This window comes from Macrotis lagotis, chromosome 5 (assembly GCF_037893015.1).
Source record: "Macrotis lagotis isolate mMagLag1 chromosome 5, bilby.v1.9.chrom.fasta, whole genome shotgun sequence".
Taxonomy (NCBI): Eukaryota; Metazoa; Chordata; class Mammalia; order Peramelemorphia; family Peramelidae; genus Macrotis; species Macrotis lagotis.
The window spans coordinates 237,512,625-237,529,444 of record NC_133662.1 but is presented as its reverse complement, the minus strand read 5'-3'; the positions used below and the strand labels follow the sequence as shown (position 1 = coordinate 237,529,444).

The following is a 16,820-nucleotide window of genomic DNA, read 5'->3' as shown; positions in this document are numbered from 1 at the left end:
AAATAATTTCTCCTACAGCATGTATGGTACGGTAGTCTCTGAACCCTGCCCTGGTGATGATGTCTCCTCAGTCCTTCAGGGCCTAGGTCAAGGCTGCTTCTTCCAGTTTTAGACTTGATGGAAGGAGGAGGGGAGAGAGCTGCCTTGAAGAGGTCCAAAGCTCCCCCTATGCCAGCAAAGCCCAATGCCCACTCCCGACTGCATAGACATGTCCTCTGAGACGTTCTGGGATGTGCCACATCTGAATTAGAACTGGTGCCCTGTCTCGATGAGCAAGGGGCATGAGTTTGGGGCTTGTGGGGTTGTGTCTTGCGCTTCCCTCACCCTACCACAACAGAAGAAATCCATCTGCCCTGGATTTCAGTTACCAAAAATAACGACTGTGGCACAGCAGTGGCGCAGACTTCTTAATGAGCAATGTCTTTTCCCCTGACTGACTCACTGTTGAGCTGTCCTGTTTGGGGATGGAAGCCTCTGGAGGCCATGCAGGAGGAGGAGGAGGAGGAGGGTTGTCCAGGTGGTTGCCGGAGGGAATTCCTGTTGTTCACACCTGTGATTGGCTCCCTTTTATAAAAGGGGAAAGCTTGGATGCCTCTGGAACTTTAAAGACTTGGGGTTCCCTCCCTTTTACCCCAGCTAAATGAGAGGGTTGGGTTACAGTAAGGCCATTTCAACCTTCCTTGTGTATAAGATCGCTTTGGTCAGATAGTGGGAGTCCCATTCTGGGATCAAGTTTTTAAATAAAGGACTTGCTCATTTTCAATTAGAGGTTAGGGAAAGTGACTCAGTGGGTGGTGCAGCTGACCTGGAGTCAGGACCACTCACCTTAAATTCAGCCTCAGACCCTAGCTGTGTGACCTTGGGCACACTTTACCCTGTCTGCCTCAGTTTCCTCATCAGCTGGAGAAGGAAATAGCAAACAACTCCAGTGCTTCTGCCAAGAAAATCGCACAAAGGGTCACAGAGAGTCGGACACAACTGGAAAATGACTGAACAATTATTTTCCCATACATGTTGATAGATCTACCCCCCCCCCCATGGAACCTCTCCGTGGATGTTGGAAGAGGGGGGAGAGGTACAATCTTCATGTTAACATCCCTTGGGCTTGATGATCTCTCAGAATCCTTCAGTTTTAAGTCCTGGGAAAGTTGGGTTTGAAGGTAGAAAGATGACTGGGACTCTGGTAATATTAGCTTCACCCACACTCTTGGTATATGCAGTTATGGACTAAAGCTTTTAGGTGTTCGGACTCTATTTAAATAGCAGGGTGCCGAAATCGAGAATGTATTAATGATTCTCTTTTTTCCTCAATCCTATTTAGGCCCCTAAGTCAGGAGCCAGGCCACACCCCCTCTCCCAAGCCTCCTTTCCCTAATTGTGAAGATTTGGGGTCATTGGAATGAAGTAGCCTGTGGGGATTCTGGTCTCTCCTGCCCGTCTTGCCTCCAGCTAGCTGCTGGGGACTGCCAGTCCTGGAGCAGAAGATGGAGAACTCATCCTGAAAGGTCTGGGACTAAGGACGTGGCCTTTGCCCCTAGCGTGGCACTAGGAGCTTGGTTGTGTGTTCTGTTGGACCCTGTTAGAAACTGGGCAAAGTGACTCCAGGTCCAGGTCTTTTCCCTAAACCAGGGCTGAGGAACCTAGTTATCTGCTGAGGGCCATTTGAATATTATATCATCATTCACAGGCTATTTTTGTTCAATCATTTAATTCGCCCCTAAAAAATTCACTAGATTTATTGAATTTCAAATCCACCTGCAATTGCTTCTGGACATGCCGGACCAATAAGATCCGAGGGCTGGAGGTTCCCTGCCTCTAAACCTTGCAATCGTCATTCTATCAGTTCCTAAGAACCCAAGATCCGGGGTAGGAGGACAGAGTTTGAATTCTGGTTCTGCCCCTATTACTACTGGCCTTGGGCACATTCTTTTCCCTTCTCCTGGCCTTAGAATTTTTTTTGTAAACGTGGGGGAGATGTTCTCTGAGCTCCCCGCCAGCTGAATGTGGCTCTGAGCATCTTTCATTTTTTGGCCTTGCCATCAGCTTTTATCATGATATTTGTATGACACCTTGAGGTTTGTAAAAAGTTTTCTTTATATAGATTCTCCTTTGATTTCCACAGTAACCCTCTGAGGGGAGGAGCTAATATTATTTTTACAGATGAGGAAACTGAGGCACGCAGGTGATGTGAATTGCCCAAGGTTATATAGTGAGTAGACATCTGTGACAGAGTTTGAATTCAGGTCTTGTATCTGCCACCTAGTTTCCATAATAATTGTTGGGGGGTTTTTTTTTGTTGTTGTTTTTTTAGTTTTTGCAAGGCAAATGGGGTTAAGTGGCTTGCCCAAGGCCACACAGCTAGGTAATTATTAAGTGTCTGAGACCGGATTTGAACTCAGGTACTCCTGACTCCAGAGTCAGTGCTCTATCCACTGCACCACCTAGCCGCCCCTCATAATAATAGTTAACATGTAGGTATATAGTAAACGAAATTCAAAGTAGGGGAAAGTTAGAGGTGTGTGTGTGTGTGTGTGTGTGTGTATGTGTCTGTGTACATTCATTTACATACATACTCATACACCCAGGAAGGGAGGTGCAAGCATTATTCCCATTTTACAGATAAGGAAACTGAGGCTGGCAGAGATGAAGTGACTTCCTGAGGGTCACAGTCTGTTTCATACATGTATGTATGTATGTACAGCCACACACCCCCACTTCAGAACTCTTGCTCCTCAGACCATTGCTAGGTCTTAACCTCAGTTCCTCAGCTTCCTCATTTCTCCAGTCCTGTTTCAGAAGACCCTTTCTCAGCCCCCCCCCCCCCAACCATTAGTGCCTTCTCCTTTTGGATCACTTAGTATTTAACTTAATATGTAATGAGTTTTTTTTACATACTCTCCCCTATTATAAGCTGCTAGAGGGCAGGGACTGTTGTTGCCTTTTTTTTTTTTATATCCTCAGTCCCTAATACTGTACCTGGGAACACAGTAGGTGCTTAATTGTTGATCTGACTGATTAACTTGAGGGGGCTTAATAGAAGCTTATTTGACTTGTTTGGTTGCCTTGACTCTCTTCTTGGCATGGACCCACCTTAGACTGGCTCAGAACAGCTCCACTTCCAAAATTTCCAAACTTGAGGGACCCCTTTCAGTGAACAACCTTGCGGTTCCTCATCTCCAGCTCTTGTTCATACCTAATTTCTTATTAACTGTGTATTTTCTTCATCCTGTTGACTGTCACTTGCTCCCCTCCCAGTCAACTTAGACTCCATGGTTAGTCATTTTTTAAAACTGTATTGCTAGCTTAAATCATTTCCAAATGAAACCCTGCTTCTTCCCAGCCATCCTTTGTTCTATGAAGCAGATCGACCACATATATAGTCTTCTGTGGTCCCCTACCTTTGTAAAGAAAGGAGGGACAGAAGGATCACTCCTTTGGCGGAACCTGTGAGGTCCCCTTCCCCCACCCCATTACCCAAATATTGCTCAGTTTACAGCAATGGGGAGGCGATTCTCTCTGCTATTTAAGATTAGAAAGGTTATTCCTTTGTCCTCTCCACTGATAAAGGAGGGTCAAAGTTGTGGCCCTAGAGTAGGGTGTTGGCCTGCTCTGTGGGTTTTCTTCACTTGTGGTCAAGGGGAGAGCTGCTCACAAAAGACATTTCCCAAACCCTTCGAGCATCACCAGACCCAAAGAGTTGAAGCAGGCTGGACACCTGATCATGGGTCATCAGTCCGGGCAAGGTGTCCCCCCAGCCCTTCCTCCATTTTGCCTCTGGGTTCTCAGTTGCTGGTATATCCAGGTCACCTCTTAAGGATTTCTTGTTTCAGTATTCCTCTCCCAGGAACTCTAAGGGGCTCGTGTCTGTCTCTACAGCCGCCCAGTTGGTTTACGTGGTTTTATCACTACCAACTCTTATCACCTGGAGTCACTAGGCTTTTTGTTGTCTCTTTGATTTTGTAACTGTTCATCATTAAACTCTCTTTGGCAGGGCCAAGCTAGGTCATTGTAAGGCATTCCATCCCATTCCATTGTTGAAGGAACTGTGTATTATTTTCCTGGCCCAGTCATCTGCCCATGCTTGATCAACGTTTTCGCCATCAGTTTCTTAGAATGAAGTAATAATTTCCCATTGCAACCATATACCACAGTTTGTTTAGCCATCATCAATGAGCACCTTTGTTGGGGGGGGGGAGATTTGTTTTTTTTTTTTTCCTACTGGCTGTTTGGGACCACCAGAAAGTCTGACTATTTGGTCTATGTGGGACCCTATCTCTGGCTTCCTTGGGGCTATTAGCCTAGTCGAGGGAACTCTGGTTCAAAAAAGTTACTTTGACCTCATCTTCCCTGGGAACTCAGAATACCTCCCCACTCTGAGCTTCCATGGGTTGGACCAGTCCTCAGTCTTGTGTCACCCTCAACCTCAGTCCTCTCAGAAAAAGCCCCAAAGCCATCATGACTACATCTTCACTGGTCATTACTCGGTGATCTTTTTTACCGATCTCATCAGACTTTTGGATAGTCCTGAGGATTTTTTACAATCTTGCTACAACCTCACCTACTTTCAGCTAATTATTTTACTTTTTTCTTATTAAGCCCGTGGGTTTCTTCCTTATCTTTTCTGCTGTTTGCCTCAGTTTCCTCATCTGTAAAATGATCCTCATAATAGCAGCTACCTCCTAGGGTTAGTGTGAGGATAAATAATGTCTGCAGAGGGCCACTTTCTCACAGGGGGCTTCCCCTATCCCCTTTGGAATTGAGAGTGTTTGGATATTTGGTCCATGGGGAACCAGGCCTCCTAAAACTTAACTACTTTTTGCTACACTGGACTGAGTCACCTGGTGATTATGATCAAATCTGGTAACTCTAGAAATTTAGCCTTAAAACTGGAAGGACCTCAGAGGCCAGCTCTCATTTTACAGAGGAGGAAACTGAGACCCAGGGAAGGGGTGACTTGCTGAAGAGTTGACAGAGCTGACATACAAATCCAGGACCCAATTCCAGAACTAAGACAATGTTGTCTTATAAAGTCTGGTATCCTTCTGCCTCTATTGATATTCTGCGTCTCTCCCCTCCCCCCTTTCATTGACTCTTTGACCTGACTTTGCCTCTGTCTCTCTGTCTTTGTTTTTCTGCTTGCTTCTGTCTCAATCAGACTGGAAGCTGGTGAAAATTCTAGTCTTCTTTCCCCTTTCCCTGGCCACTGCTTCTCCATGGGGAGAGAGGATCCCTGTTCGGTCTGTAGTTTTCTCTGGGGTCCCTTCCAATCGGGAGCTGCTTCTGAGGTCCCAGGGAAAGGAGAAAGTCTCCTTAACCCTCAGAGCAAAGGTTTTGTTTAGTGAGTTGGGACAGAAGGGGCCCTGGATAAGCAGCCCCCACCCCCCAGGCCCTTGGTGTGTGGCCAGCACCTGCATTCCACCAGCCTTTGCAGAAATTCCTGCATGGGTTATCAAGTCCGGCCTTCCCTGATAGGCATCTGCCCGGGGGCCTTCCCCTGATGCAATGGGGCCGGGTTAATTCCGAATGAGGACATTTTAACTTGGGCTTGTTGGATGCCAACAAGTTGGATTAACAAGAAGTTAATCCAGGGCTCTGGGAGTTGGCCCAAGAATCATTCTTAGGCCTCAAAGAGATTTTAGATTCCCCGGTCTGGAGCTGGGAGAGGTTCAGTCCCCAGAAGGGGCTGTGGAGTATCAGCCAAGTTAGTGACTTGCCCAAGGTCACATGGAGTCATAGTTAAAATAACACTCAAGAACTCTCTATTAGCCCATTTGATCCTCATAATCCTGTTTTACAGGAAACCAAGGCCAGAAAGGTGACTTACCCAGAGTGACGCCACTAGTACATAATGAGGCAGGATTTGAACAGAGGGTCCACCTTTGAACTGGAGTCTACTTAACCCAGAGCAGCTAGTGGCACAGAGAATAGAGTAGACTGATAGTTCAAATCTAACCTAGCTAACTTTGTGATCCTGGGCAAGTCACTTAACACTTAATCTCAGTTTCCTCATCTGTAAAATGAACTGGAGTGGGAAATCACAGACCGCTGTAGCATCTTTGCCAAGAAAATCCCAAATGGGGTGAAAGAGTTGAACATGACCCAACAACAGCCTTTTTCTAGGTTGAGCACTAAGCCATAGGGCTACCTTTCTCCTTGAGCCCATGTCCGTGAACCATGTCCTTCCAATGTGGCCGAGTGAGGGATTCCGCCTTTGACCTCAAGGCTAACCTTGTCAAGGGTGGAAAGGGTCCTCACTCTCTGGAGTTGACCATCAGGTCAGTGGATACATTTTTGAAGGTCACACCCTTGCACAGAAAGTGAACTACGGTATCATGGGGGGGGGCTGCCTCTGAATTAGTGGAGAGATGACCCAATCCCAGTGGAAGCTGGAGTGTGGAAGAGAGACCCCTCCTATACTCAACAGAGCTCTAGTTAATTCACCAAAGACTTTGGGACCCTTGTCTTTGTTTTGACCATAATCCTCACTCCCCCACCCCCACCCCATGATCAAAACACATTATCTTCCTAAATGAAACTTTTTTCCTCCCTCAAAAAAGGAACGGGCTTTGACATCCTCATTCTCTGTCTCATTGCTAAATATCTTGATGTCGTTTTCTGATAACGGGTTTCATCACTAAACACTGGAAGAAATGTGTTCCTGAGGCCAGGCAGTTTTGCCCATCTTTCCTCTCTTCCCCCCACCCTTGTTTGCTTTCCCTCAACCTCCCCATGCCGAATCCTCGGCATGTTGGGGGATCAATCAGGAAGGCTGTGCTATCCAAAGCTATTTTTACCATATATTGTTGAGGCAGGCTTGGTCCTCTAGTTCTTTCATGTTGTTTTAAAGAGAATGGAGCATCACTAAGAGGACTGGGGATGGGCAAGGCAAGGGTATGGAGCCCTTGCCAGCTCATTCCAATCATGCTCCTTAAGGGAGGTTATATACCATCTTATAGCATCCTTAAGAATGGGTCATTAGGGGCAGCTAGGTGGCGAAGTGGATGAAGCACCAGCCTTGGAGTCAGGAGTACCTGAGTTCAAATCCGGTCTCAGACACTTAATGATTACCTAGCTGTGTGACCTTGGGTAAGCCACTTAACCCCATTGCCTTGCCAAAAACCAAAAAAAAAAAAAAATGGGGTATTAAATAGGATTGAGAGGGGAGAGTAAGGGTGGGAAAGAAAGAACTCTTCCAGAACAGAAAAACCAGTGCTGGCCACCTGGAGCTGGGCAGAATTTGGAATCTGCTGGTGTTGCCTTCTGGAATGAGAAGAATCTGTCTCTCCGTCCCTCTCTTCTGTGTAGTTTTTCTGCATGAGGAAGAGGCTGACGGTGTCCTTGGAGAGAGAGATTTTTTTCATCGTCCTGCAAATTCTCAAATATCACTGAAATCACAGGTCTGGTCCCAAATCCCATCTTTCATATGGAAGCCGTGTTGTTTCCCTTGATAGAGCATAAGTTCTCTGAGGCTCAAAGGTTTCATTTTTGGTTTTGTATCTCCAGTGTGCGGCTTTAGTTGGTTGATGATCTCAGAGATGCCGTAGTAGTAGTCAGGGGAGTGGAGATCTTTTTTTGTCTTTGGAGGAGGTTTTGCCCGGTGGAGGTGGGTGGGTGGAAAGCTGTGGGGCTGGGGACCATTTGACTCATTAGACTTGGTTTTCTCTCCTCTCTTCCCTCCTCCCCCTGAGGAGCCAGGGGCATTGCCAGGGGCATTCATTGTCAGACATTGCACACCAAGCTCTCTCTCTCCCCCTGGTCCTAGCATGGTGCTCCTTTCAGATGTCTATGGAGTCAGGTGCCAACTTCCTATAATGGTACAAGTGACTTTGGGGTCCTTTGTGTTGGGTCAGTGTTGCCCCCTTGAAATGCACAAGAAACCAGTCTACGGGCAGAGGCTTAGACCTCCCAGATCCAACAGGTGCTGGCTGGACCCAGCCCCACCCTCTACCCCCTTAACCCTCTTGCCAGTTATTATCTACCTGACGACCAGTCTGGAAGACTCAAGATATGTAAAAGTTCCCAGGGAAACCCAGGGCTGTAGGGCTGGGTCCAGCATCCTTTGCCTTAGCATCGTAGAGGTCTGCCTGCCATAGAAGAGGCTGGAGATGACTGGGAGTGGTGTCCCAGCTACTCTAGGGACCCTTTCTGCTTGGCAGAGCTAGCTAGGCTGGTCAGCCCAGGAAATGTTGAGTCACCTAGCAGATAATGTATTGGATTTGGACTCAAGGAGAACTAAATGCAAATCCTACTTGAGACATAAACTGGCTGTATGACTGAGCAGACAGACTCACCTGTAAAATGGGAATAATAGTAATAATAATAGTAATACTAATACTAATACTAATAATAATAAAATAAGGTTGTGGTGAGATAGCTTACATAAAGCGTTGTATTGGGGTTAGCTGTACTATGTAAAGTTTAAAGTTGTTCCTGCCTCTGGGGAGGGAAGGGGATGGGCTGAAGGGGTCCCATGGAAATCAAGTGGGCAGGTTTGTTTCCCCTTTGGGAAGGAGGCGTATCATGGCAGAGAAGGGCATCCTCAAGAGTACTCTGTACCCCCAATCTCTTTCCCAGGTATAAGTGTCCCTTGCCTCTCAATGGGCTACATTCCAGCAATTTATTTGTAAGCTGGTTGTTTTGGAACTCGAAACAGTTTCTAGGGAGGAAATAACACTCTGCTGAGAAGATTTAAACTTGGGGTGAGGGAAAATTTCGTCACAATTAGAGCTATCCACAGAATGATGGTTTGGCTACTGAAGGAGGCTTTTCACCCTCACTCAAGATCATGCAAAAGGCTGATGGAATAAGGCATCTCTGATGGTCCTGTTCTCTGTCAAGGATCTAGAGAACTTCTCAGAGCCCTTCCACTTCCAAGATGCTGTGGATTTGAGATTGAGCTTAATAAATATTTATTAGGTGACTGGTGTTAATCATGGCAATTGGGTAGCCAAGTAAGTAAAGTACCAGACCTGGAGTCAGGAAGACCTGAGTTCAAATTTGACCTCAGATTTATGATGAACTGGGTGATCTTGGACCTCATTAACTTTATCAATGAAGGGGGCTAATAGGAGTGAGAGTATCTACTAATTGGGGTTCTTGTAAAGATCAAATGAGGTCATGGATATAAAGGGCTATGTAAAATTTAAAGAACTATGAAAATGAGGTTGATGATGTTCACTTATAGCCATAGGGGCTGTTTCTGTTTATCTCTCCCTCTTTTCTTTCCTCTGTTTCCATACCTCTTTCCCTTTCTATACTTTCTTTTTCTATTTTCTTTCTTTTTTCTCCTCCTCTTCCTCCTCCTTTCTTCTCCCTTCTTCTTCTTCTTCTTCTTCTTCTTCTTCTTCTTCTTCTTCTTCTTCTTCTTCTTATCTCTCCCTTCCCTTCTCCCTTTCTCATTTATCTTGCCTTCTTTTTTCTCTTACTCTCTCTTCCTCTTTCCTCTCTGTCTGTCTGTCCCCCTTCTTTCTTCCCTCTCTCTCTCTGTCTTCCCCTGCCCACCCTTCTCTTCTCCCCTTTCCCTCTCTCCCTCCCCTCCATTCAGATTTTTAGTAGTTTCTAGGTGAATTAAAACTAATTTTATAAGGATGCTACTTTCAGGGAATCCAGTTTATCATCTCATAAAATAAGTACTGAAAAACTAATCCTCTCAAAAGGCATTCAGGAAAGTGAATACCAGAAAACTAGGGAAGTCTTTGCCTTTTGAGAGATGTGGGGGCCCATGGTTCCTCCCAGTGGCTGCAGGAGATCCAGGTGCTTTTCTCAGCAGAACTAGCCCTCCTGGTGGGGTTTGTTCCAGCTCCTACCCTTGAAATAGGAACTGCCTTGACAGTGAGCCAGTCAGCATGTTGTCACATTAGGGATGGCATTCATCATCCCTAGCCATATTTCTGCATTCCACTCCCTGTGTGCATGGGCGGGAGACGGAGTGTGTGGAGGAAGGGGGATGTCCCAAATTCTTTCTAAGGTTGATGGATTCCTCAAAGCTCTGAATCTATCTTCCAGATGGAGTAGGAATGGGGAAAGTCCACTCCCCCAGGGATTTGAATTTTTTTAACTTTAATTTCATTTTCAGTTAACAGAAATTTATTTTCTCTACCTCTCACCCCACTCCTTTTTAAAAAGAATCATCATAACAGAAATAACCAGGCAAGCCAAACAAATTCTTGCCTTGGCCATGTCCCAAAATAGAAATCTCATTTGGTTCCCTAAGACCAAAAATACTATATAAATAATGATGATGATGTTACCCCCCAACCCCATACAGATGTGGGGGGGGGGTGGAGAGAGGGAGGGAGTGATGAGTCCATCCCTGGGAGGTGGGTACCACTGGAAAAATACCCCCAGGGACTTTGCCAACCAACTCAGCCATTATAATCATTCTCTCTACCACCCTCTTCCAGATCTGATCATTGTTAAGATGGGGAGGCGTGTGAATATATAATTTTCTTCTTGGGGTTGTTTGCAACTCTTGCTGTCCTTAGAATCAAATCTGAGAGGACTCCCAAGTAGTCCTTCTGGATCTTTGGATCATAGATATAGAATGAAGATATCTAGTCCAAATCACTTGTCTGCATGATAACTAAACTGAGACCCAGAGATAAAATGACTTGCCCAAGGTCACACGGCTAATAAGGCAGGATTAGAATCATTGCTAGATCAGTAGGCATGCCATCCATGCCTTCTTGCAGGGCCTTAATCAGAAGCTATTAAGTCCCTACTTGCAGCTGAACCTCCTTGTGTATATTGTCTCCCCATCTTAGCAAGTGGGCTTCCTGAGAGAGGGCACTGTCTTGCCTTTGTGTTTGTAGCCCTGGCACTAATTGCAATGCTAGCTTCCCAAGTGAATGCTGAATACATACCCATTCATCCATTTATTTATACTTCATGCTAAGAACTTATGTGTTCGAGATGCAGAGACAAAAGTGAAACAGACCCTGACTTCAGGGAGCTGAAACCTCTTTAAACCTCTACAACAGTGCAGTTAAGTGGCAGAAACAGGATTTGAAACCAGGTCCTGTGATTCCAAATCCCGTGCTTTTCCTACCAAGCTAGGCTGCAAAGGCCTACTGGACTACACCTTAGTTGATGCCCTAGTGGAGTGTCACTTCAAACTCTGGATGCCACATTTTAATAAGGACATTGATGGGAAAGAACATAGCCAGAGGAAGGGGATGATTTCGGGAGTCTTAAAATCCATATCACATAAGGGTCTATTAAAGGAATAGGATTAATTCACAATCTAATGATGTTGATGATGGTGTTTGTCCTTCATTCTCAAAGAAGACTGTGACGTCAGGGAGATGATGCCATGACAAGATCATGAACTGGATTTAAGTGAAGGTGTGCTGTGCTGGGGGGGGGGGGCAGCTAGATGGCCCAGTGGATAGAGCACTGGCCCTGGAGTCAGGAAGGCCTGAGTTCAAATCCAGCCTCAGACACTTAATACTCACTTAGCTGTGTGATCTTGGGTAAGCCACTTAATCCCATAACTTTGCAAATATCAAAAAAAAGATTGTAAATGTATAATCGTGTTTTCCTTCATATTCAATCTAATAATGATGGAGAGAAGTCATTAATAAAGGAATAGAAGAGAAGTAGGCCATGGAAAAGAGCCCTGTGGCATTCTGTTAGAGATCTCCTACCAGTGTGATATCTCACTCTATACGTGTGAACATTTAAGTTCTGAATCCAACTGCAGCCTTTGTAACTTGTTTTATCTACCAGTTAATCATGAGAAACTTAACCAGATACCTTGCTGAAGCCCAGGCAGCAATACTGCATTTGTTCTACTAATGAAGTGATAACCCTTTCAAAGGAGAAAGAGGTTAGTCTAGTATGACTTGCTTTTGATCTATGTTGACTTGTAATAGCTATTGCTTCTCATAGGGTTTGCAAGCCTCCCCTTTAATCATACATTCTAGAATTTTGCCACAAAGTGAAATCAGACTCCTGAACCTATCATTTAAAGACTATTTTACTTCCCTTTGGAGAATGGAGAGAGCCAGAGAGCTGACAACAAGTTTGTGTGGTCACCTCTGTGTTCTCCAGAATTTTTACAAACTTTATGGATGACAGCTGAACAATCATACATGTTGTTTTAGTGTACCTTCCAATAGAATGACTCCAACCTTAATGATATGTCCCTGATAAAGACAGCTAGATGAACTCAGACTCCTCATTTGTCTTAGGTTTCAAATCCCTAAGCATAAGGATTTTATGTTTTTGCAAGAAAGAGAAGAAGAAACATTTAGTATTTGTCTTTTTCTTAAAAACAAACAAAAAAGCTTTATTGATATTTATGTTTTTAAATAGTATTCTCATTTTCTAATACTATATCCATAGTAGAAAACCTTTCTCTCTATATGTTTACTTTCCCAGTGCAGGCTCCCATTGCCTTACTTCTGGACCATTTTGGTAACTTTTATGTTGGGCTGCCTGCCTCAAGTCTCTCCCCACCTCAGTCCTTCCTTCACTTAGGTTCCCAAGTGAGCTTCCTAATCTGGCCCTTACTCAATAAACTCCACTGGCTCCCTCTATTTAGGTGTTATTATTCCTGATGCTCATATGAGAATAGTTTCCCAACTTGATGGATTTGCGTGGGCTGTTTGTACCCCTGTACCTGTCATGCTCTCCTTCCTCACTTCCACCTCCTGGTTTGTCTGACGTCCTTCAAGAGGCAGCTCAAATCCCTCCGGCTTTTGTCTGAGACTGCCTCGATTTATACAAAAATGTACATACTTTTTGGCATGTTGGCTCCCTCTTAGTCTGTGAGGTCCTTGAAAGAAGGAACAGTGGTTTTTCTTTTCTTTTTATCTCTAGTTCTTACATGATAGCTGCTTAGAAAGAAGTCATTGTTAAAGATAGGGAACAGAACTTTCTGTTACTCTACTGTGACAAAGAAGAGCAGCTAAGCAAATTAAATACATATTACCAATCTGACTACATATACCTCATTCTTCATCTGTAGTCCACCACCTCCCTCCAAAGAGGAGATACATTTGTTTCATCATCAGTCCCTTAGAATCCAGTTGACTTCTCCCAACAATCTCTACTCTGATGTCCCAGGGTTATGGGTCTTGATGTTCTTATGGCCATTGTATGAGACATGGTGTAGGAAAGTGGTTTGTATGGAATGAATACAAGCTTGTAATCATCCCAGCCCTTGCCACCATGGCCAACTAGCTCATCACCAAGTTGTTCTCTGGTTATTGGGTCTGTGTGTATTGTTGACTTGGCTGAGGCAGAGAAAGACAGAAACGCCACCTTCTGAATGGGCTCCAGCACCCAATGAATCTTCAAGCTGATGTTGGTCACTTTCCCCCGTGCTGAGATCTTGTTGATAACAGGCTCTATTTTTCATTTTTTAAAAATCATAATGATGACACTCCCTTGTTCTTTTTTCTGTCATTGGATTGAGAAGAGGGAGGGACCTTGGAGAATATCCTGGCCCCATTCCTCATCATGTCTTTGTCTTCTCCATTGGAATGGAAATTTGTTGGAGGAATGATTGCTTCTTTGTACTTGTGTATCCCCAGTGGGCAGTTAATAAATATTTGTTGATTGATTGGTAGATCAACTGAGTCTTATATTCTCTTTTGATTTAGATAGCTGCTTGAATCTGGGCCTCCATTTACTCATCTATAAAATAAGGATGACCATAGCATTGGCTTCCCAAGGCTGATTTGAGGCTCAAATGAGATAAAAGAATCATAGCTGTATTGTTAGAAGAAATCTCAGAGTTCATCCAGTCTAGTACTCCCACCTTTACAGGTGAGGAAACGGAGGCCCAAATTGGTTAAGCAGCTAGCCCAGGAAGAAAGTGTCCAAGGAGGACTTGAACCCAGATCTTGCTGTTGCTAACTCCAGATCCAGCACTCTTTGCATCATTCTGTGATGTATCTGACTCAGAGTCCATTCTCTTTTGCTATGACCCCAAGGCAGGTATAGAAGGCAAGTATGTTGCTGCTGTTCCCAGGCCCACAGATCTAACAATGACCTTTCTGGACTCACTTCTCATCTACACTGCATGTCTCTTTCTGTATCCAGGGCAGTGAGATCCAGGGCCCTGCCTTCGTGGAAAGTGAGAACACCCTTGCAGAATCCCTTTTTTCTGAGGACGAGATTATGACACTGGCCCAGCACGAAGTCCTTCATGAGTCTGACATGGACAGTGCCATTGACAGTGCTCTAAGTCTGGAAGTGTCCGACATGAGTCCAGGAGAGGAGAAAGATGGGGTCCTCGGAGGCCTCTTTCTTCCAGGTGACAAGTAAGTTCAGTACCTAGCCAGAAGAGAGCTGCCCCTTCTGGTCAGGTCCCAGGGGATTGAGGATTCCTCATCCAAACACTTCACCAATTTGCATGTCGTCCTCGCATAGGGGCCATGCTAATGTTCTCTGTATCATTCCAATTTTAGTATATGTGCTGTGGAAGCCAGCACCCTCATTCAAACTCAATCCAGGCCTTCCTGGCTTCCAGACCAATTCCTTACCCATTAGCACAGATGGGACTGAGGAGAAGGAAGGATCGGAAAAGGCCCCCAAAATAGGAAGTGATGCTTGCTTGAGCTAAGATGCTAAGCAGCACAAGTGAAGAGAAAGGAGGGAGGGCATTCTAAACATTTGGCCAGGCAAACAACAAAGGTGGTGTTTATGAAAAACGATAATTAAGCCAGCGAATGTGTCAAAGGGGGGGGGGGGTGACGTGTTCTAAATTTGAAGAGGAGTGGTGAAGCCAAATTGATAAAGGTCTTTAAATGTCAAAAGAGGAGTTCACAAAGGTGTTTTCCTTGGTCTTCCAGGTCATTTATCCCCAACCCATCCGCAACATCCGATCTCTCCACACACTCAACAGCCTCTCTCATCAGTAACGAAGAGCAATTTGAAGACTATGGGGAAGGGGAAGATGTGGAATTTAACCCCAGTAGCCCTTGTCCAGATGATGAAACAAGAACCAATGTCTACTCTGATCTGGGGTCTTCCGTGTCTTCCAGGTGACTGCTCTGGGTCATGGGTGGGAAATGGAACTTGACTAGAATTGGGGCTTTGGAGATAAAAGAATGACTTGAAAAATAAGGCAGAACTGCTTTTGGAGAAGCTGCCTGGGGCTTGAAGTAAATACTTAATAAATGTCTGTTGATGATCACATGCTTCATTTGAGACCTGCAACTAGCAGATTGGACTCTAAGACGGTCCCTCCAGGGGTCAGCTTGAGTCGGCTCTCACGGATGATGCCATTTTCAGTGTGAGCGTGTCCATCTCAGAAATCAGTAGCCTTACAAATTAGGACTTAGTTTACCAGGGAGTTTTTCATTGTCTTGATTTAAGAAAGTGATAGAGAAAATGTTAATAAGACAGATTTAAACATAGAAATGTGTCCAGCATACATCTCTTCCATCCTTCCAGAGCTGCTTGTTAAACATTCACTAGCTTATCCCTGGCTCTAAGTCAAAGGTCTCGGTCTTCATTGTCTCCCTGCCCTAGTTCATTCGGCAGTGGGTACTCCTCTCTGGGGGTTGCAAGCAAGAAAAAGACCTGACTCTGTGTGACAGCTTTTGTGAGCTATTGATGTCTATTTTCCTGTCTCCACCAGCCCCCATCTCATAGCTGGGAAAGAGACCAATTCAAATTTATCTGGGGAAATTGCTAAGAGGCAAGAGTTAAATACCAGAGCCTGAGTCCTTCCTTAAGCCTCTGACCTCGGTCTTAGCCTTTAAATGGGTATCAACCTACTTAAGTGCCTTCCACCCTCTTCCTCCAAGCTATTGTGAAAGGATTCTAGATTTAACCAGTACCAAATGTGATTTCCGTCATTGAATTGAAAGGGAGTTCTGAATTGCACTCTCTAAGTTTGGAGTCAGCAAAAATCTAGGTTCAGATCTCATTCCAAACATTTCGAACTTAGGCAAGACTTGAAATTTCCTCACCTACATTATGGAGCTTACGATAATAATAATCCCAGCAGCATACACCCCACAGCACTGTGAGAGGCAAATCTGACTGTGTGTTGGCAATTGAAAAGTTTGCATTTGCAAGCTTAAAAAGTACCTCCATTATTGTTGCTATTTATTTCTATCATGGCATCTTATTCATTTTTATCATGGTCATCTTGTTTATTATTATCATGACTCTGTGGGACTTCTGCTTCCTGGGGACCTCTGCTCAGGAGGATGTTTTTTTTTTACCAGTTACGTTAGGAAGATGATAAGCAAAGTTATATTCTATATATTCCATATTCAATAAACAGCGCAGGACAGACCCCGAGGAAAATGCGGCATGTCTACAACAGTGAACTGCTGGATGTCTACTGCTCCCAGTGCTGTAAGAAGATCAGTCTGCTGAATGATTTGGAAGCCAGGCTGAGGAATCTTAAGGCCAACAGGTAAGCAAGCTTTGCATCGGCCTCAAAGGGGATTTCTTGATTCTCTGGATCCAGTGACCAGAAGGAACATGAATAAGAGGAAGCATTTTTCTCAGAGGATCACTTCCTTGATCCTCTCCTACCCTCTCCCATCCTGGGCCAGAGATGGATTGTTTCTGCCCAGCCAGCAGGTCAGGGTGGTCCCTCCGGTGGGTCTGGAAAGGGGAATCTGTTAAGCAGAGCATTGGCTTTGAGGTCAGATGACTTTCATTTGAACCCCAACCTTGTTGTATGACCTTGGACAGGGCACTTCACTTCCCTGGAATTCAGTTCTCTAAAATGAGAGACCTGGACTAGATGACCTGGGGTCCCTTCTAACTCTAGATGGATCTCAGCTCCCCTTCCCTTATAAAATGAGGGATCGAACCAGATAACCGCTAAGCCCCCTTCCAGCACAAAA

The 16,820-nt window shown here is 44.9% G+C and overlaps 1 protein-coding gene and 1 pseudogene across 5 annotated transcripts in view; one reads left to right on the top strand and one right to left on the bottom strand.

Annotated features, from left to right (window-relative positions):
- RAB11FIP4 (RAB11 family interacting protein 4) overlaps positions 1 to 16,820 on the top strand; it is a 172,765-nt gene that overhangs the window by 140,504 nt on the left and 15,441 nt on the right. For 3 of the 5 annotated variants that reach the window (XM_074188982.1, XM_074188984.1, XM_074188983.1), the window contains 3 exons: positions 14,050 to 14,270; positions 14,802 to 14,993; positions 16,247 to 16,381. In XM_074188982.1, the coding sequence (XP_074045083.1) occupies positions 14,050 to 14,270; positions 14,802 to 14,993; positions 16,247 to 16,381 (548 nt within the window). Of the gene's footprint in view, positions 1 to 1,321; positions 1,506 to 14,049; positions 14,271 to 14,801; positions 14,994 to 16,246; positions 16,382 to 16,820 lie in introns of all 5 variants that reach the window. The other 2 variants (XM_074188986.1, XM_074188985.1) reach the window with 1 other exon arrangement.
- LOC141490277 (U6 spliceosomal RNA) lies at positions 14,344 to 14,441 on the bottom strand (annotated as a pseudogene).